The sequence below is a fragment of the Bufo gargarizans genome, chromosome 2 (genome assembly GCF_014858855.1).
Source record: "Bufo gargarizans isolate SCDJY-AF-19 chromosome 2, ASM1485885v1, whole genome shotgun sequence".
In the NCBI taxonomy this organism is placed as follows: Eukaryota; Metazoa; Chordata; class Amphibia; order Anura; family Bufonidae; genus Bufo; species Bufo gargarizans.
In genome coordinates, this window is record NC_058081.1 from 31,960,798 (window position 1) to 31,982,194 (window position 21,397).

General features: G+C 43.6%; 1 protein-coding gene across 1 annotated transcript in view; it reads left to right on the plus strand.

The window, feature by feature from the left end:
- LOC122927156 (A.superbus venom factor 1-like) overlaps window positions 1-21,397 on the plus strand; it is a 503,636-nt gene that overhangs the window by 104,403 nt on the left and 377,836 nt on the right. Inside the window, exons 5-6 of the mRNA XM_044278753.1 lie at window positions 11,860-11,954; window positions 12,063-12,142. Coding sequence (XP_044134688.1) covers window positions 11,860-11,954; window positions 12,063-12,142 — 175 coding nt within the window. The remainder of the gene's footprint in view (window positions 1-11,859; window positions 11,955-12,062; window positions 12,143-21,397) is intronic.

Consider the following 21,397-nt stretch of genomic DNA (forward strand, 5'->3'; position numbering starts at 1 on the left):
GTTTCGTACACATTGTTCCTTACACATCTCCATATGCTTTTGAGTGAAGTCTCCTTAGAAGAAACATTAATCGATAATGGAGTTTGAACACTCTATAGAAGTAGAAGAGTTTTCTAAGTCTTGCTCTTGCCCGACCTGCCAGATAACTAGCCCCAGCCACATTTCCGTAGTCCCCTAGTACCTCTCCGGATTATCCAAGTACCGTTTGACCAAATAGCTATGGACCTCATAGGCCCAGTACCGAAGTCCGCCAGAGGGCATCAACACATCTTAGTCATTCTAGACTACGCCACTCGATACCCGGAGGCGGTGCCACTGCGACATACCTCGGCCAAACTCATAGCTAAGGAGTTAATGGAGATGTTTTGCCGAGTAGGACTACCTAAAGAGGTTCTGACTGACCAAGGGACCCCTTTTATGTCAAAGGTGATGAGGGAACTTTGTAAGTTGCTGCACATAAAACAACTACGGATATCCAGTTTACCTGGAAGAAAGGTTTAACCAAACATTAAAAAATATTCTGAAAAAGGTAGTGTCTAAAGATGGGAAGGACTGGGACCTCCTTCTGCCATATATTATGTTCGCAGTGCGAGAGGCACCCCGGGCCTCTACTGGGTTCTCGCCCTTCAAACTGCTATATGGCAGACACCCTCGCGGTCTCTTGGACGTGGCCAAAGAGGTGTGGGAACAACAACCCACTCCACAAAAAAGTGTCATTGAGTACAGTATGTTACCCAGATGCAAGATCGGATAGAGACAGTGTTACCTTTTGTTTGTTATGGAACATATGGAGGCAGCTCAGCGAGCCCAGAGTCCGGTCGATAAGCAGCAGGCTTGGGTCAGCATCTTTAACCCGGGTGATCGGGTTTTGGTTCTGGTGCCGACCAAGGACAGTAAGTTCCTGGCTAGGTGGCAGGGGCCCTACAAGGTACTCGATAAAATTGGAGATGTAAACTACAAGGTACACCAGCCAGGGCGGTTGAAAGCCGGAGCAGGTTTACCATGTGAATTTACTCAAACCGTGGAAAGATAGGGAAACCTGTACAAAAGACAGCCCGCGGCCAGGTTTTCTGGGAGAAGAGGTACTGGCCTCTCTGTCTGATGCAAGAGAGGAGGCTGCCACAGTAAAAATTGCTGACAGCCTCTCCTCTAAACAGACTCAGGAGGCCAGGGAGTTTGTTAGTCAGAACACGGATGTGTTCTCGAACCTCCCTGGACGCACTTCCATAATCCAGCATGACATTATCACTGAGCCTCAGGCAAAAGTCAGATTAAAACCATACTGGGTGCCCGAGGCTCGGCGACAAGCCATATTGGAGGAGGTGCAGATAATATTTCATCTAGTTGTCATTGAAGAGTCAAAAAGTGAGTGGGCCAGTCCTATAGTATTGATACCCAAGCCGTACGGGACGTTTCGGTTTTGTAACGACTTTCGAAAATCTAATGAGGTTTCCAAATTTGATGCGTATCCCATGGCCTGGGTGGATGAGCTCATCAAGAGGTTAGTACAAGCCCGATATTTTTCTGTTTTGGAGCTCACAAAAGGGTACTGGCAGGTGCCCTTAACGGAGGCTGCCAAATAGAAAACTTCCTTCATCATGCCTGAGGGGTTGTATCAGTATAAGGTCTTACCCTTTGGTCTGCATGGCGCCCCCTCCACTTTTCAGCAACTAATGCACATTGTGCTTCGACCACATCGTCGGTTTGCTTCGGGTTACCTGGACGATATTGTCCTCCACAGTACCGACTTGAAAAGTCACCTATCCAAAGTGCAGGCTGTAGTGGACTCCCTTCGGAAAGCTGGTCTAACCGCTAACCCCCAAAAATGTGCAATAGGGTTAGAAGAGAGTAAGTACTTGGGGTATGTCATTGGGCGCGGAGTCATCAAACCCCAAGTGAACAAAATAGAGGCAATACAGAATTGGCCCTGACCTGTCACTGCTAGGCAAATAAAGTTATTCCTGGAAATAGTGGGCTATTACATGAGGTTTGTTCCCCACTTTTGCTACTCTAGCAGCGCCCTTGACAGGACTCGCTGGGATGATCGGGCGGAAGAGGCATTCTATGCTTTGAAGTCGGCCCTGTGCGAGTCCCCAGGTTTTGGTGATGCCTGACTTCAAAAGGAAGTTTATAGTACAAACTGATGCAGGGCCGGACTGGGGATAAAAACCAGCCCTGGAAAAAGTTGCATACCAGCCCCACAGCATTGCGTCAATATTTGCTTGTTTATAATAAGGAGAAAGCATTCATTTTAAAACACCTGTGTAAACACAAATATGAACTTTGCCCCACGATAGCTCTTTTGTAGAACCACCATTTTTCATATTATCACAGTGTTTTCCCAACCAGGATGCCTCCAACTGTTGCAAAACTACAACTCTCAGCATGCTCAGACAGTGTTTTAACACGCCCTTTGACCCGCCCCTTTTTTGTTGGCCACCTATTTAATGATTGTTTTACTTGACCCGCTATTTTAGATATTCTACGGCAGTCCTGTTACAATCCCCCCTCCCCCCAATGAGCCTTTCGACCAAATAATAAAAATATTTATAAAATCTCACCCATATGCTGCAAAAAAAAATAATATCTGCAATGTAAAATCGATAATAAATATCAACTCCAAACAAACTTACAATTACTTGGCTTGGCCCTTGGCGATCATGGACACCACTTCACAACTTTGGCTGGCGGGCTCAGTGGAGCTGATGTTGTGTTTTATCCTAATGAGAAAGATTTCATAATATGGATTTGGAGAAGGGGCAGAGGAATAGCAGAGCAGAGAGAGGTCGGTGTTGCTACTAGGGGGTCATACCATGGGGGAGTAGTAAAGCCTACAATAATAGTAATAATTATCCTTATAATGTGCAAAACATACCCCTTTGTAATGCCCCCAGTTGAGCTAATGTTCCCATAATGTGCCAATATAAAATATCCCTTTTCAGCACCCACCGTAGATTACCCCATAGTGCTCCCCCCTTCCCCATAGTACCCACCATAATGTGTCCCAGTATAAAATGCCCCTATACAGAGCCCCCCATATAAAATACCCCTTCTATTTAGCCTCAGTAGATGCCCCTATAGTGCCACCCAATAATCTGCCAGTAATAAGTGACCCAATAGATACCCCCAATCATGTGCCAGTAAGATGTGCCCCCATAGATTCCCCCCAATGATGTGCCAGTAATAAGAGCCCCCCCACCATCATGTGCCAGCAACCAGTGCCCCCCCATATCATGTGCCAGTAGCCAGAGTGCCCCCTATCAAGTGCCAGTAGCCCCCCTTATTATGTGCCAGTAGTTCCCCTTATGTGCCAGTAGCTGCCCTCATGTGCCAGTATCCCCCCTTATGTGCCAGTATCTGCCCCTTATCATGTGCCAGTAGCCCCCCTTATGTGTCAGTAGCCCCCTTATGTGCCATTAGCCACCTTATCATGTGCCAGTAGCCCCCCTTATGTGCCAGTAGCTCCCATATCATGCGCTAATAGCCCCCTTATGTGCCAGTAGCCCCCTTATCATGTGCCAATAGCCCCCCCATGTGCCAGAAGCCCCCATCATGTGCCAGTAGCCCCCTTATGTGTCAGTAGTAGTCCTTATGTGCCCGTAGCCCCCCTTATCATGTTACAGTAGCCCCCTTATGTGCCAGTAGCCCCCCTTATGTGCCAGTAGCCCCCACTTATCATGTTCCAGTAGCCCCCCTTATGTGCCAGTATCATGTGCCAGTAGCCCCCCTTATGTGCCAGTATCATGTGCCAGTAGCCCCCCTTATAATGTGCCAGTAGCTTTTCCATATCATGGGTCATTAGCCCTCCCTTATGTGCCAGTAGCCCCCCATCATGTGCAAGTATCCCTCCATAATTTGCCAGTAGTCGTCCTTATGTGCCAGTAGCCCCCTTATCATGTTCCAGTAGCCCCCCCATCATGATCCAGTATTGTACCTATATAAAAAAATAAAAAAAACACATATACTTACATCCAGCGATGCGATGCAGGCCTCTTCCGGCCTGTGTCCCTCGCTATACGGCTCAGGCGGCTGGCAGCCTATAAGAGGAACAGGAGGGGACACACCTCTCCCTCCCCTGCCGTAGCATAGACATCTGTATCGCCGTCCTGAGGACGGTGATACAGATGATTATGGAGATGAGTGCTTCCACAATGGAAGTGCTCATCTCCTGCTGTGCCCTGCCGCCGGCCGCCCCCACTTGCCACCAGGGCCGCGGCCTTGCGGCACTCAGGCCTGCCAGCCTAACGGGAAATTTCCCGGTATCCCGGCAGGCCAGTCCGACCCTGGACTGATGCTTCCAAAGTAGGCCTTGGTGCTGTACTGTCTCAGGAAGTCCACGGCGAGGAGCCTTTATGCGCTTTCCTTCTTCTTTGTGTGGTGCCAAATCAATTAGAAGTATAAGTATGTGTACACCATACTGCTTATAATGAGACCAGACACACTAGGTGGTTTCATGAAAGCATCTTCTCTCTTCCCTGAGCCATGGTAGAAGAGACGCGCCCCTTTATTCACATTACATTGATTTAAATAGCAGACATGACATCACAAAGGGGTGTTCCTTAAGAAGAGACTATTGGCTCCTTAACCTGATAGGAGTGGTTTCAGCAACTACAACTGTGTTCATAGGTATATTTGGAAACTGTAATGTAATCCCCCTCTTCCCCCAACCTTATTTACCTTAAACAAAAGAATGCACACATGGCTCAAACATCTGGCTTTCGGCCATCTTGTGGACAAAAATGTGTACTACAGAATAATGTCTTCAAACCAGATACACGTCTCTCACAAATCCCTCCTTTTGCGGGAAATAGACCAAAGGTGAACAGGCAAAGTGAGGTCCTCTCCCAACGCCCTAAACAGCGAAGAGCTGGACTTTCCTTATTGCTTCACCAGGTCCCCTCAACTCCCTTTCGGGTTTGCCTTCACCTTGTCCTATTTAACCCGCAACCATCAACAAGGTTTTATTTACTTCAGGATGGAATCATTTTTGTCTTTGACAGGGGCACAGCACACATACAGAGTGTGGGCATGGATGTATTATACATTTTTAAAAACAATTTTCCTAAAATGTAGAACTATATAACAGCCTGTTAAACCCAAATTCTACACGCATTGTAGTCGCTGAATCAGTTTCCAAAACATTATTCGTCCATGATATTAATTTCATAAGTTCTTCCATCAGTTCATTTGATAAAGTCCATCAATTCCCTCAGATCCTTGTTGATCCTTCCATCAGAGGCAGTGTTGTCTGGAATGTAGATGCAGCAGTTCCTGTAGACCTCTTCTTTTTCTGCTGTCAAGGACCGGTCGGTTCTGTAGAGTCATCGCCGGAAAAGAGCTCAGTTGTTCCACCATTCCCTTCACAGCATCACAGGTGTAATTCACAAATCTGTTGATGACAATAGTCAGAAACTCTACTACAGACTCCTATGGCATCCATGTATACACGTGAGTCAAAGGATGTAGGAGTGACCTCTTTTGTCTTGACCGGACATTGTTTTCTGATTTGATCCCACTCAGGAGGTGAGAATAGAACAAATGGCATCAGTACTTGATCAGGGTACATTGGCCACTTCATTCCACCTGCATCCTGGGTCGGAGTTTTAAATCTCCACACAATCACCAGATATCTGCGTTCATAAACCAACCGTCAGAGTAAACTTTAGAGTCACTACTCGTCTCATTCAGCTAAATTATGTAAGAACAATATCCTGGAGGGAAGACACCAAAGGGCTTCCCTGTATAAAATCCTGTCTCTAAGGCCAGTTTGTCATATTTTTAAATAGGCCAAATATTTAATTGTCAATTATAGGTAAGGACGTAGGAGCCCCAGATACGACTGAACTTTGAAGTTTCTCCCTTACCAACATTCTAGATTTGCCTAGGGGATCTTTGTCACCTACACATGCTCCTAACACATATATCCTGTTAGATAGGATTTCTAATGGACAGGAACAGAGGATTACACTCATCATGTTTACAACTGTTTGGTGGTTTTCCCTTCAGGACAGTCATCCTTTGCAACAAACCTTCAGCTTTCCTGACTCTAGAGGTAGTTTCCACTGGTTTATATTCCCAACACTTCAAAATAGTACTCCATTCTGTTCATCTCCAATATCCACAGTTGGTATGGTCATATCTAAACACAATTACCATATACTGGGTCAGTTCCAGTCACACAGATGTACTTATCAGACCAAAACCAAGTGTCCTATCTGTCATCTGTCTTACAGTCCACTATACTGCAAAAGTCAACTTAGTTGTTCCTGACTCATCTTGATAATATAACACTGTTGGAATTTGATTTGACTGTGATTTCCCTTTTGTACAATATGGAACAAACAATAAGGCATGAAACAACATTATGGCCCTTATAGTCCTGGCACTTGAGTGCAATACGATCGGTTTCTCCTTGCAATTCGACAGCAGTGGCGGCGGTCATCAGGACTTGATGGTAGATCTTCAAACCGTAGCTCTAGGTCTTTCCACCCGTCTCTCGTTTCACCACTACCCAATCTCATGATTGTAAAGAATGAATCGCTTCTATACAGTCTGGATTCTAGGAAACAACTAAAACTTGGAAATAAACATTAGACAATTCATTTGTGCAACAGACAACATAATTTTGGAAAACTACTATGCTGCATCTGGAACTATTGGGGAAATAGACACCTAATCCAAGAGCATTCCCAAAGAGTACTTCATAAGGACTTAGACATATCTTCCGGTTAGATGTGTACCGGATGGAGAAAAGCCCCAGGGGTAGGTACTCTCACCTCTGTCAATATCTTTTAGCTGTAGCCTTTGCTACAGGCCAAATCTCCGAATATCCTGGAAAGAGATCAATATAGACACAGACATATTCACACTGTTCCACCTTTGTTCTGAATGTAGTCAATCCGCAGTCTCTGAAATGGGTAAGATGACCTGGGCATATGCCTTCCTGGAACTCCCATAGTTCTCCCATCATTATTACAGTATTCATCTTCAACTAACCTAGTGGCAGCATTGTTGAACCCAGGAGCCACCCACCACAGAACCCAATCACACCATCTCTCTCTTAATTTGCCCATGTTCTAAATCCATCCTCTTTAGGTAGAGTGCCCTCTGAAGGAAGAGTTTCTTACCAACTCTCCAGAGTCCAATCATCACTTCTACCTTTATCCTTTGATGTTTCCTTTCTGTCTTTGTAACCTGTATCTGAAAAAGACTAACTTTTTGGAAGTCCACTGGCCTTAAGCCATCCTGTATCACACAGACTTCCACTTAGCGTAGACTTCAGGTAATCGCTTAGCCTCTACCTTCTCAGGCAGCATCAGGGCATCAAACATCTTTCATGCACTCAGCATTCATTATTGATGGGCTTACCCATGGATCAAACAAAATCTCTGCCTCACCAGATTAGACCATAATAATGAGGGATATCGAAGGCATACCTGGATGTTAGTAGTCTTACCCTCAGCCATCTTACCAACCTCAGCGAGTGTCTTTCAGCTCTGTCTCCTGCACTAACATTGCTGGAGCGAGTGGTTCTTTCTTGACAACATCAGATTAAGTAGGAACAGCATATCCTGTCCGAGATGATCCATCTTCCAAGAACCTGAAATTATCTACCAGAAACTCAAAAATGTGGTTATTAATTGGAGGCAGTTATTTGAATTTTTATTTTCAGAGGTGGGAAAGTATTTTTATTTATTACTCCCAGAAGGCCCTACTACTACTACTCCCCCTCCAGATGCAGCAGAATAGTTGGATCTAATTTTGCACACCCTTAAGATGGCAATTAATTGGTGAGAGGAGTAGGAATTGCATTAGTATATTGTATAGAATAATAAATCCAGTATTTGATTCAGGGTTGTTAATTCTCTATGGGCGTTTCATTTGAAGGGGCTGAACATTTGTAGCTCCTCCCACAGGCGAGGAAGTGGGCAAGTTCATCCAAAGTCTTCCTTCCCCCCTCTAGTGGGGAGGACTGATAGGCAGCCACACCCGCCTTAGGCCTTTATTTGATTTAACTTTAACAAAATGGAGGGACAAAATGAACTTCTCTCAAGCCTAGCCAACACTTGACCTTTCTAGATGATTCTTAAAACCATTCACAAAAGCAGCACTTAGGATTTTCTCATGCATAGCTAAAGTAAACTCAAAAATCCAAATCCACCCAACTTTCCTGGAGTCTAGTGAAAACTTTCTCCACACTCTATGTCCTGTCCTGATGACAATGTGACTGACTAATCTCCTAATTGCTTCCTCCCAGACTCAATGATCTTCATTATGCAGTAAATCCCCAGCTCTACATTGGTAAAATCTCACCAATAACATGAGAAAACTCTCCATATTTTAACTAATTTTCTATAAAGCAGCATAAGTAAGTTCTATGAATTGGGAATTATATTCGTCATGGCAAAATTGATGGGTGAAACCTTAGATTGATAGGAATTATCTCTGCAGGCACATTTTAAACCATCGGAACATACAATTTGGAAAGGTTATTTTTGCAAACATCATTGGATCTAATCCAGTGCTGGGAACTATGATAGGAATTGTGTCCTGTCTTTGAGATCCACAAACAACACACTTTATTATCTTCACAGTCTGCAGATGCATTACTAATTACCTCATTTAATTACATCATTTAATCTACCGGTTTCTGGCATCTCAATTGCACACATGAACGATTTTAACTTCATAACTGCAACTTTAGTTTCGATATGCAGCCTCTAGGGGGAACTCTTACACAATACTACGTATTTCCGGTAAATACCGGAAATCGCTGCTACTTAGTATGACGGAATGCTTTCATCATTTTAACTGAAACATTTCCTTTCTTTCTTTCATCAACTGAGCTGCTGTTTTCACTCTGTCCTGCAACATTAGAATTTCCCATTTGTAGTTACACAAAGCTCAAACAATTGCTACTTATCAAACCCGCAAACTTAAGCGTAGTTGCACAAAGCTCAAACGGTATCCGATTACTATAAGTAATCGCCACCGAACCCACTAACTTAAGTTCAGTTGCACAAAGCTCAAATGATATAATAGTATTGAACCCACAATCTCTCAAAGTGAAGACCCCTAGTCAATTCACCGGGATACAAAACCTTAATAACTGCCAATTGCCCATGACAATTGGTGTTAACCCTTTCCTCAAGATTCTCGTCAGAATCTTGGCTGGGATCCAATTCTACGTCACAGGATATCCGACTCAGCTGTCTAACAACTTCCGTTTAGTTTCAGCATGTTCTACCACACAAAGAAGGAATACTCAAACGGGTTCTTACGGACAGATCAGCTATAATTTAAACCCTTATATCGCAATAACACCAATTCAACTCTTAAGAACCCACAAAAGCGGAAGTTTCAGAGGAGATTCGTAAGAAATAAAGCTTTCTTACCTTGCCGGCATATGATCTCGTCTGATGGTTCCGTTTAAGTCGCTCTCGTGACGTTTGAATCGGAAGTTACGCAAGCTGTCTGCCCCACGATGGGCGCCAAATTTGTCAGCGCAATTCATGCGCTTTCCTTCTTCTTTGTGTGGTGCCAAATCAATTAGAAGTATAAGTATGTGTACACCATACTGCTTATAATGAGACCAGACACACTAGGTGGTTTCATGAAAGCATCTTCTCTCTTCCCTGAGCCATGGTAGAAGAGACGCGCCCCTTTATTCACATTACATTGATTTAAATAGCAGACATGACATCACAAAGGGGTGTTCCTTAAGAAGAGACTATTGGCTCCTTAACCTGATAGGAGTGGTTTCAGCAACTACAACTGTGTTCATAGGTATATTTGGAAACTGTAATGTAATCCCCCTCTTCCCCCAACCTTATTTACCTTAAACAAAAGAATGCACACATGGCTCAAACATCTGGCTTTCGGCCATCTTGTGGACAAAAATGTGTACTACAGAATAATGTCTTCAAACCAGATACACGTCTCTCACAAGCCGTAAGCTTAGCCGTAAGCTCGTCCCAGCCGAGACCCGGTATAGTATAGTGGAGAGAGAGTGACTGGCTATCAAATGGGCACTAGAATCTCTCCGCTATTTTTTATTGGGGAGAAAATTCTGCCTGGTGACTGACCACTCTCCTTTCAAGAGGATGAGCCGAGACAAGGACAGAAATGCCCGGGTCACCCGATGGTTTCTCTCCCTGCAAAACTTTAAGTTTTCAGTGGAACACAGGGCAGGCCCGTTAAAGGGAAACGCAGATACACTGTCTGGCGTGTGTTCACCACCTCAGGGTTAAACAAAGGGGGGGTATGTTACACAGTGAGAGGTTTGGTCTGGGAAAACAGGTATTTTCCTCCCAGCATGTCTGCTGCTGGGATGATTTACAGCCAGGTGAGGTCAAATACAGGACCGGATTTTAAAATGCCAGTCCGGGTTTTGGCAGCACCTGGCTGTCCTTAAATAGGCAGCTGGGCTCAGAAACCATGTCTGTGTCTTGGGATCTGGGAGCCTTGTGTCTGGATGAATGCTTGCTACCTGTTTGGCGTGAAAACAGGTTGGTGCTGCTATCAGCAAGGACTCTTTGAGGCAGAGTTGCCGCATGGTGTGAATTACCACCAACACCCCAAGGTGACTTTTTGTTTGAATATGACAGCTTTTTTTGTCACTTGCCTAAAGTGTGAAAAAAACATTGACCTGTTTGATCCAAAGAACTTGTTGTTGCCTCTATACTAGGTCTGTTAATCCTGTCTACCACAATATCTAATCTAGGACATATCAGAAGAGCCAGGGTTTCCCCTTAAAATGTCTTCTAATGGCACATTCTTTTTAAGAAGATTTGTATTAAATACCACCATACTGGGCCACCATGCTAGACCAGGGATGGGCAAGCTGAAGCTCTCCAGCTGTTGTAAAACTACAAATCCCATTATGCCCTGCTGTAGGCCGATAGCTGTAGGCAGACAGGGCATGATGGGATTTGTAGTTTTACAACAGCTGGAGAGTAGTGTTGATCACGAATATTCGAATTGCAAATTTTTATCGCTAATATAGGCACTTTGAGAATATAGTGATATATTTGTAATTTCGTGAGGAATCATGACTCTAGATGGGGAAAAATGATAAATATTCTAAAAAACAAATATATAGCACTATATCGAATTTAATATTTTTTTGAATATTTGTAATATTCTAAAACGAGAATATATAGCAATATAGCAAATATTAGAAAAAAACTAATATAGAGCAATTTAGCTAATATAGTGCTATAATCTTCTTTGTCTAATAGTTGTAATTTTTTTCTCATCTGAAGTTCAGATTGGAAAAAAAATTACAACTATTAAAAAAAAGATGATAGCACTATATTAGCTACGTAAATTGCTCCACATTATTTTTTTTTTTCAATATTCACTATATTGCTATATATTCTTGTTTTAGAATATTACGAATATATAGCACTATATTGAATATATTAGTTTTTTAGAATATTTGTCTTGTTTTTCTATCTGAAGTCTTGATTCCTCGCTGCTTAAGTTACTTAAGCAGGAAGAATTCATGAAATCAGATGGAAAAAAAGGCGAATATTCTAAAAAACAAATATATAGCACTAAATTCTATAGTGTTATATATTCGCTTTTGACCCACACCTGTACTGATCACGTAATATTTGCATATTACGAGCTTGTTACCTTGCTGATTTTTCGAGTAATAAAAATTGCAGAATATAACGAATATTCGAATTTGCGAATATTCAACGAATATTCTACAAAATATTAGCGAAATATAGCGAATTCGAATATGACCCCTGCCGCTCATCACTACTGGAGAGCTGCATTTTGCCCATCCCTGTGCTAGACCATTAAGCTAGACTATACCTGTATAATTAAGAATCTCTCTTTTCTTCATAGACTCCAGATAATGTCATTGTCCAAAAATATGAAAATTATCCAAACAGCAAAACTCGAATAATTTCCTATTTGTATAAACTGCCAGATCTTATAAGGTAGGAAAGAAAATGGTGGAAGTAGGGGGCAGTAACCCTTTAAGATAATATGTCCCTCATGATAACAATGATAAAAATAATTAGAAATGTTTTCTGTCTTCTTTACAGTTTTGGACTGTGGACCATATCAGCAAAGTTTGAGAACACCTTGAAAAAATATACCACACAATTTGAAGTGAAGGAATATGGTAAGAACAGAACAAAGAACAGTCTCAGTGTTGTCTTGTTTTTGTTCTCTGATCCATGAATATGATACTTCTTTAGACAACCACTTTTTGATAACATGGTGCTCTGTCACATGCCGGAGGCCCAAGGCAGACATCTGGGACTTCTTGCAAACAGGACAGAGGCAGAAACAGACCAGGGGCCAACAGAGTACTTTATTACACATGTAATAAAGGAACATGACAGTAAAGCAGATAAGAAATAGTGGTAGAACTTCCACAGAACCAAGTACACCAACAGACCAGAGGCAAAACCTAGAGGGTGAAGTGCCAGTGAGCCCCGTTGTTCACAGAGCCCCTGATGGTGGGAATGAACTGGGCTGCGGGCTCACTGGTCACACCTCCAGGAAAGTCCCGGTACACATGGCTGCTACCTGTAGAGAACCACGCTGATGCAAACACCAGCGGAAAAAGACATCAGAACAAACACAGGACATGGATGAGACAACAAGACAAATGGGAACCAACACAGAAGCAGATGCTTGGAGCCCATGTAGAATAGAAGCATGGCGGTCTCAAGCAGAGCTGCACACAGACTAGAGAGCCTCCCTCCGGGGAATGCAGGAGCCCTCTCACGAAGGCAGGACATACACAGGAACAGAGGCAGTAGGCACTGCCAGGCTATCAGATGAGTTAGAGCACTGCTAGGCTAGACATGGAACAGAGTGGATCCAGACAGAGAACAGGTACAGAAGGAAAGGCAAGGATAACAACATCATCACATCAGAGGACAGGTACAGAAGAACAGACAAAGCAACAACAACACCAATACATAACCAGGCAACACCACAAAAAAGGACAGATGGAAAAAAAAAACTGGGTCAGCAGCAAGGGGCTACACCCAGTAAGGCACGGGACAGACTGGCCCCCTGGGTGAGCAGTAAGTTGCAACACCCAACAAGACATAAGACAGACTGATCACAAGCCCCACAGCTCACAGATAGATATGGCTATTATAACAAGGGCACCTGATAAGCCACACCCAGGAACAGAAAAGGTAATGTTAACCCCATCAGAACCAAACAGGGAGGGGAGCCAGTGAACAGAGATGTGAACACTCAGGCTGCAGTACTGGACATTGCCCCTGGCAACCAACATACACAGAGTCCATCACAGCCAGTACGCCAGAGCACAAACAACCCGTGTCACAAACAGAAATGCAGCCATACACAGACCCTGTTCACACACAAGGCCACAACCAGCACACATAGCAGAACCAGTATAAATGGGAACACCCAAAGCCAGTACACAAAGAGTACGCAGCCAGCCTGCATGGCACCGGAGACAGGAACCACAGAGATGCAGACACAGAATCCACAAACACAGGCCACAGTTCACACACACGCAGCCAGCACGCAGTCCCAAGCAACCAACACACACAGGAGTCAATCTGCAGCCAGTACGCAAGGGAGCTTGCAGCCAGCCAACACGGGAACAGTGACCAGAACTGCACCGAGACACGGGGAGTACACACACTCACCGGCATAGTTCACACAAGACACCACAGTCAGCTTGCAGTCCCCAAGCAACCAGTATACACAGGAGTCAGCCTGCAGCCAGTACACGAGAGGTCATGCAGCCAGCCTACACGCCACAACTGTCACAGTGAACCGCACCGTAGCATGCTCCCAAAATAAACCAATCATTATACAGTATGTTCCATTGCTGGTGATTAGCTACAATCTGAAAGAGAACCTAGGAGCAGATGTTCAGCATCAGCAGTGAAGCATCACATGATGAATAATGGGCTGTGCATGTAATGCATCAATAAGTTTGTGCCTTTAGACGAGGAGTGCACTTCACTCTGAATCATTGATGGAAGTTCAAAATGAAGGTCGAGCACTGTAGTGCTCGGGTGCTCGGGCCAAACACATCGTGATATTCGGGTGCTCGACCGAGCATCCAAGTATAATGGAAGTCAATGGGAGAACCCGAGCATTAAACCTGGTAACCCCTGCTTTGAAGAGGGGAGGGTGTCTGGTTCATAAGAAAATGTCAGAAATTGTTGGTAACACCACCGAAATGGTTCTGTAACAGCATTGGGAGGATGTATAGATGCATCTTGGACTCGCTGATCGCTGCTGGGAACTATGTTGTCCGAATAGTACGCCACTTTTACATAATGACAATAATACGCACAAAACCAAAGTTAAAAATAGATTTTATAGGAAAAATTGATTGAAAAAATAATTTCTTGTATATTTACTTGTATATAAAGTGCAAGTGCTGCCAAAAATTACAAGGAAGAGGCACTCTGATACAACCTGTATATCACATAAAGGAGGGACTCATTCACATTTAGTTACGGGCCTGAAGCTGAGCTGACCCTGTAAAAGATTTGACTTGCGGGCCTGCAGGTGAGCAGATCCTGTAAAAGATTTTAGGTTTGGGCCTGCAGGTGAGCTGATCGAAACCACAAGACAGGAGGAACACACATCACTATCCAACCCGCAATCACAAGTCAAATCACCCACAGGACCAACATCACAGAAATCAAGACAAAGAAAAAAGTGTAAAAAGACACGGAAGGGACAAGGCAAAAAGAAACTGAAACAACTTCATGCCATTTCCACAAAAGAACAAAACACTGTGGTAAATCTAAGTTCGGTGACATTGGCAGATACACAAATCAAACTGTTAAATAAGGGTTTAAAATATGCACCATCCACTCAGTTAAATAAATTTGACACTTACATAAGTGTGGAAAAATGTATTCATAAATTATGTCTCAAGAAATATCACTTAAAAAATCCTATTCACTATTAGGTCACAAACACAGACAGATTTGTACACACAAAGTTTCCAAGGCAAGAATTGAGTCAAGAAATAATATATTTTTGAAAAAATGTAGAAGCAGATCTAAGGCCTCATGCACACGACCGCTGTGTGCACCCGTGCCTGTTGTTCCGTTTCAATGGGTCCGTTGAAAACTGGGAAAATGCACCGTTTGTCATCCGCCTCCGTGATCTCTGTATCCTGTCCGTCAAAAAAATATGAGCTGTCCTATTTTTTTGACAGACAACGGTTCACGGACTCATTCAAGTCAATGGGTCCGTGAAAGAACACGGATGCACACAAGATTGGCATGTGTGTCCTGATCCGTGGCCATAGGTTACTTTCATACAGACGGATCCGAAGATCCGTCTGCATAAAAGCTTTTTCAGAGCTGAGTTTTCACTTTGTGAAAACTCAGATCCGACAGTATATTCTAACACAGAGGTGTTCCCATAGTGATGGGGACGCTTCTAGTTAGAATATACAACGAACTGTGTACATGACTGCCCCCTGCTGCCTGGCAGCCCCCGATCTCTTACAGGGGGCTGTGATCCGTACAATTAACCCCTCAGGTGCTGCACCTGAAGGGGTTAATTGTGCGTATCATAGCCCCCTGTAAGAGATCCGGGGCTGCCAGGCAGCAGGGGGCAGACCCCCATCCCTCCCCAGTTTAAATTTCATTGGTGGCCAGTGCAGCCCCCCCCTCCCTCCCTCTATTGTAATAATAACATTGGTGGCACAGTGTGCGCCCCCCCCCCCCCGCCCCCCCCCTTCCTCCCTCTATTGTAATAAGAACATTGGTGGCAGTGTGCGGCCTCCCCCGGCCCCCCTCCCTCTATTGTAATAAGAACATTGGTGGCGGTGTGCGGCCTGTCCGTGGATCCTCCTAAAATCAAGGAAGACCCACGGACGAAAAAACGGTCACGGATCACGGACCAACGGAACCCCGTTTTGCGGACAGTGAAAAAATACTGTCGTGTGCATGAGGTCTAAGGAAAATAAAAAATGGACCAATTAGGAGAAACAACCTCACTAAGGCATAAATAACAGCCATTAAGCAAATCCAGACAGAGAAACTGATTTTAATACGACCCACGGATAAGTGGGGGCCTTAGTGGTGTTAGATGCCAAAAATAATAGTGAAGAATGCCATAAACAATTTAGAGATGCAAGTACATACAGGGAGTGCAGAATTATTAGGCAAGTTGTATTTTTGAGGATTAATTTTATTATTGAACAACAACCATGTTCTCAATGAACCCAAAAAACTCATTAATATCAAAGCTGATTTAGCTATTTTAGGGGGATATCTGTGTGTGCAGGTGACTATTACTGTGCATAATTATTAGTCAACTTAACAAAAAATAAATATATACCCATTTCAATTATTTATTTTTACCAGTGAAACCAATATAACATCTCAACATTCACAAATATACATTTCTGACACTCAAAAACAAAACAAAAACAAATCAGTGACCAATATAGCCACCTTTCTTTGCAAGGACACTCAAAAGCCTGCCATCCATGGATTCTGTCAGTGTTTTGATCTGTTCACCATCAACATTGCGTGCAGCAGCAACCACAGCCTCCCAGACACTGTTCAGAGAGGTGTACTGTTTTCCCTCCTTGTAAATCTCACATTTGATGATGGACCACAGGTTCTCAATGGGGTTCAGATCAGGTGAACAAGGAGGCCATGTCATTAGATTTTCTTCTTTTATACCCTTTCTTGCCAGCCACGTTGTGGAGTACTTGGACGCGTGTGATGGAGCATTGTCCTGCATGAAAATCATGTTTTTCTTACCTTGCAGACTTCTTCCTGTACCACTGCTTGAAGAAGGTGTCTTCCAGAAACTGGCAGTAGGACTGGGAGATGAGCTTGACTCCATCCTCAACCCAAAAAGGCCCCACAAGCTCATCTTTGATGATACCAGCCCAAACCAGTACTCCACCTCCACCTTGCTGGCGTCTGAGTCGGACTGGAGCTCTCTGCCCTTTACAAATCCAGCCATCTGGCCCATCAAGACTCACTCTCATTTCATCAGTCCATAAAACCTTAGAAAAATCAGTCTTGAGATATTTCTTGGCCCAGTCTTGACGTTTCAGCTTGTGTGTCTTGTTCAGTGGTGGTCGTCTTTCAGCCTTTCTTACCTTGGCCATGTCTCTGAGTATTGCACACCTTGTGCTTTTGGGCACTCCAGTCATGTTGCAGCTCTGAAATATGGCCAAACTGGTGGCAAGTGGCATCTTGGCAGCTGCACGCTTGACTTTTCTCAGTTCATGGGCAGTTATTTTGCGCCTTGGTTTTTCCACACGCTTCTTGCGACCCTATTGACTATTTTGAATGAAACGCTTGATTGTTCGATGATCACGCTTCAGAAGTTTTGCAATTTTAAGAGTGCTGCATCCCTCTGCAAGATATCTCACTATTTTTGACTTTTCTGAGCCTGTCAAGTCCTTCTTTTGACCCATTTTGCCAAAGGAAAGGAAAGGTGTTGATGTCATTAGACCACACCCCTTCTCATTACAGAGATGCACATCACCTAATATGCTTAATTGGTAGTAGGCTTTCGAGCCTATACAGCTTGGAGTAAGACAACATGCATAAAGAGGATGATGTGGTCAAAATACTCATTTGCCTAATAATTCTGCACGTAGTGTATAAAAAACTTAGAGGTGACCCAATAGAGAAACTCAACCAAAGATTAAATGAACTATGCAAAAAGGGATTGAATGATCAGATACTTTCAGAACAAGAATACCAATTTATATTAGATACCCTACTCAGAAAACCAGCCTTTTATTGCATACCTAAATTACATAAGAACCCCCAAGGCCCCCCAGGACGGCCAATCATTTCAGGAATAGGATCATTCACATCCAACCTTTCTCAATACATAAATAAACTTATACAACGGATAGCCAAGGGTATTAATTCATATATCAAAGAAACAACACTCACTAACAGTGTGTCATAGAAGTTTCAAAGTTTTATAGTTTTATGTATATTTTATGTATATTGTTTGTAATCGTCAAGCCTAATATATATGTTTAAAGAACAATAAAATAGGATTTTAATTATTTAAATCTCCTGCTCGCTGAGTGAACCATTGTTGCGAGTGCCCGACAAACACTACATATACAATGTATTTCCTCTGACAGCTGGTGAGACTCTTCAAACAAAATTAATTTGACAAACAGAAATCCGTGTTGTTTAAATTGTGCATAACGCGCGGGTCGCAGGAAAGGCAGCCTAGCATGAAGTCAGTCATGTGTGCCAGAGTACCAACAGGCGAAAATTCTCTGTCATCATCAGGAGGATCACTCCCAATCTCCTCATCCTCTTCCTCCTCTTCTGCCCACCCACGCAGAACAGACAGAATTAAACTTCCATGGGTACTACCCTCTGTAGCTGAGGCTACTGTTTCCTGCTCCTCCTCCTCCTCTTCAGCTTCCAATTTGCGGAGAGAAGACGAACTGAGGTTGGTCTGGCTATCATCAACCTGTGTAATGTCTTCCCCCATTTCCACCTCTTCTACATGCACTCCGTCGTCCTTAATTGTGAGCAGCGAGCGTTTGAGAAGACACAGAAGTGGTATGGTGACGCTGATAATAGCGTTATCACCGCTCACCATCTGTGGTGATTCCTCAAAGTTGCGTACAACCTCACAGAGGTCAGACATCCATGCCCACTCCTCGCTTGTGAATAGCGGAAGCTGACTGGAAAGGCGATGACCATGTTGCAGCTGGTATTCCACAACCTGCCTCTGCTGCTCGCAAACCCTGGTCAACATGAGGAACGTGGAGTTCCAGCGCGTGCTCACGTCGCACAACAGCCGGTGAGCTGGCAATTTCAAGCATTGCTGCAGCGTTGAAAGACTGTCTGAAGCTGTTGGTGACTTGCGGAAATGTTTACACATGTGGCTCACCTTCACCAGTAGCTTAGGCAAATTGGGGTATGTTTTTAGAAACTGCTGAATCACAAGGTTAAATATGTGGGCAAGGCATGGGATGTGTCTAAGGTTGCCCAGCTCCAAAGATGCCACCAAGTTAAGGCCATTATCAGACACAACCATGCCTGGTTCTAGGTTGAGTGGCGAGAGCCACAGCTCTTTCTGGTCTCCTCGCTCGGCTTGTTGCTACCTTCCCAAGTTAGTTCAGTGACCTCGTCGTCCAGCACCTCCTCTTCCACTAAATCACTCTGATCATCCTCCTGATTTGTTGACCTAACCACAACCTCAGTGATTGACAACTGTGTGTCATCCTCTTCCTCAACCTCTTAAACAGTAATTGCGGTTGAGTCATTGGCAACTGTGTCTCATCATCATCCACCTCATTAAACACTAATTGTGGTTCCCCAGCATCATGTTCTTGTGACTCGGGATGCTCAAGAGGTTGGGAATCAGGGCACAAGATCTCAGGTCCCTCTTCAAGCGTGCTTGGCGAGAGGGCCAAATCAATTAATGGCGATGCAAAGAGGTCCTCGGAATATCCGAGTGTGGGATCACTTGTTTGGCCAGACTGTAAATGGTGGGAGGAAGGAGGATCAGGGTGAGGATTGTGTAGACCAGACTCTTGGCTGCTAAGCCTGGACTTGGTGGAAGACAGGGTGGTGCTTAACCGACTGGAAGCACTATCTGCTGCAATCCAAACGACCACCTGCTCGCACTGGGCTGACTTCAAGAGTAGTGTCCTGCGCCGCCCTGCAAACTGGTACATGAAGCTAGGTATATTGGATGATTGTTTTTCTTGTGCTCTGGCAGTAGACACAGTTTCACTGCGCCCAGGGCCACGGCCTCTGCGTGCACCATCAGCATCACGGCCACTTCCCTATCCCTTAATTCTCGCCTTCTTCAAATTAAAAGTTATATGTTATAAGGGACTGTTTGAAGGCAAAGTGTGGATAAATTATGGAAAAAATATATTTGGTGTCAGTAATATTTTCCCCAATATCTGGCCCTGACACACACACGCTATTGCAGCGCAGATGTGACAATTCACTGCAGACACCGTTTATAGGCAAAGTGTGGATAAATTATGGAAAAAATATATTTGTTGTCAGTAATATTTTTCCCAATATCTGGCCCTGACACACACACCCTATTGCAGCACTGATGTGACAATTCACTGCAGGGACCGTTTATAGGAAAAATGAGGATAAATTATGGAAAAAATATAATTGTTTTCAATAATATTCTTCCTATCTCTGCTCCTGACAGACAGAAGTTATTGCTGAACAGATGTCACAAGTCACTGCAGACACCGTTTATAGGCAAAGTGTGGATAAATTATGGAAAAAATATATTTGTTGTCAGCAATATTTTTTCCAATATCTGGCCCTGACACACACACACATACACTTTTGCAGCGCAGATGTGACAATTCACTGCAGACACCGTTTATAGGCAAAGTGTGGATAAATTAGGGAAAAGAGATAATTGTTTTCGCTAATATTTTCCCAATATCTGGCCCTGACACACGCTATTGCAGCGCAGATGTGACAATTCACTGCAGACACTGTTTTTGTGAAAAATGTGGATAAATTATGGACAAGATATAATTGTTTTCGCTAATATTTTTCCCAATATCTGGCCCTGACACACACACCCTATTGCAGCAGAGATGTGACAATTCACTGCAGGGACCGTTTATAGGAAAAATGTGGATACATTATGAAAAAATATATAATTGTTTTCAATAATATTCTTCCTATCACTGCTTCTGACACACAGAAGGTATTGCAGAACAGATATCACAAGTCACTGCATACACCCTCTATAGAAAAAATATCGAAAAGTATAGAAAAAAAAATAATATGACTACTTTGCAAGATTAAATTGCTGCCAACACACACAACAGTCCTTAAAAGGACTTTTGGGTCTTTGAAACGTTTTAAAATTTAATAAATTGCAATCACAAACTCCCTACACTATCTGTCCCTTCCTACCCACAGCTCTCCCTGACTCGCAATGAGCCGAACCCGCCTCATCGGGTGCTATATAGCATTGGATGATGTGTTCCGGCCAGCCAATCACTGTAATGCCAGTAGCCAACATGGATACTGGCATTACAGTGATGGCAGTACTAACCTGCATGTTTATTAGCTGCTTAGCAGCCGCAAAACGTGCGGGGAGGAGACTCAAGCATGGTGCCCAAGCACATGCGGTACTCGGCCGAGTACCGCCATGTGCCGAACATAGCGATGCTCGAGTCAAACAGGTATTCGGCCGAGCATGTTCGCTCAATACTAATATTGAACATTTGTTTTATAATGTTTCCAATCCCAACAAATCTTTCAAAAAAATAAATTGCTAAAAAATGTTTATTTTTTTTGCTGTGGACATTCCAACCACTAGATGGCAATGTAGAGTATTTAACTATACAGGTCTGAATTTCCTTTGCTTTGTGCTGTCATGTTTTCTCAGAACAGCATACTACATG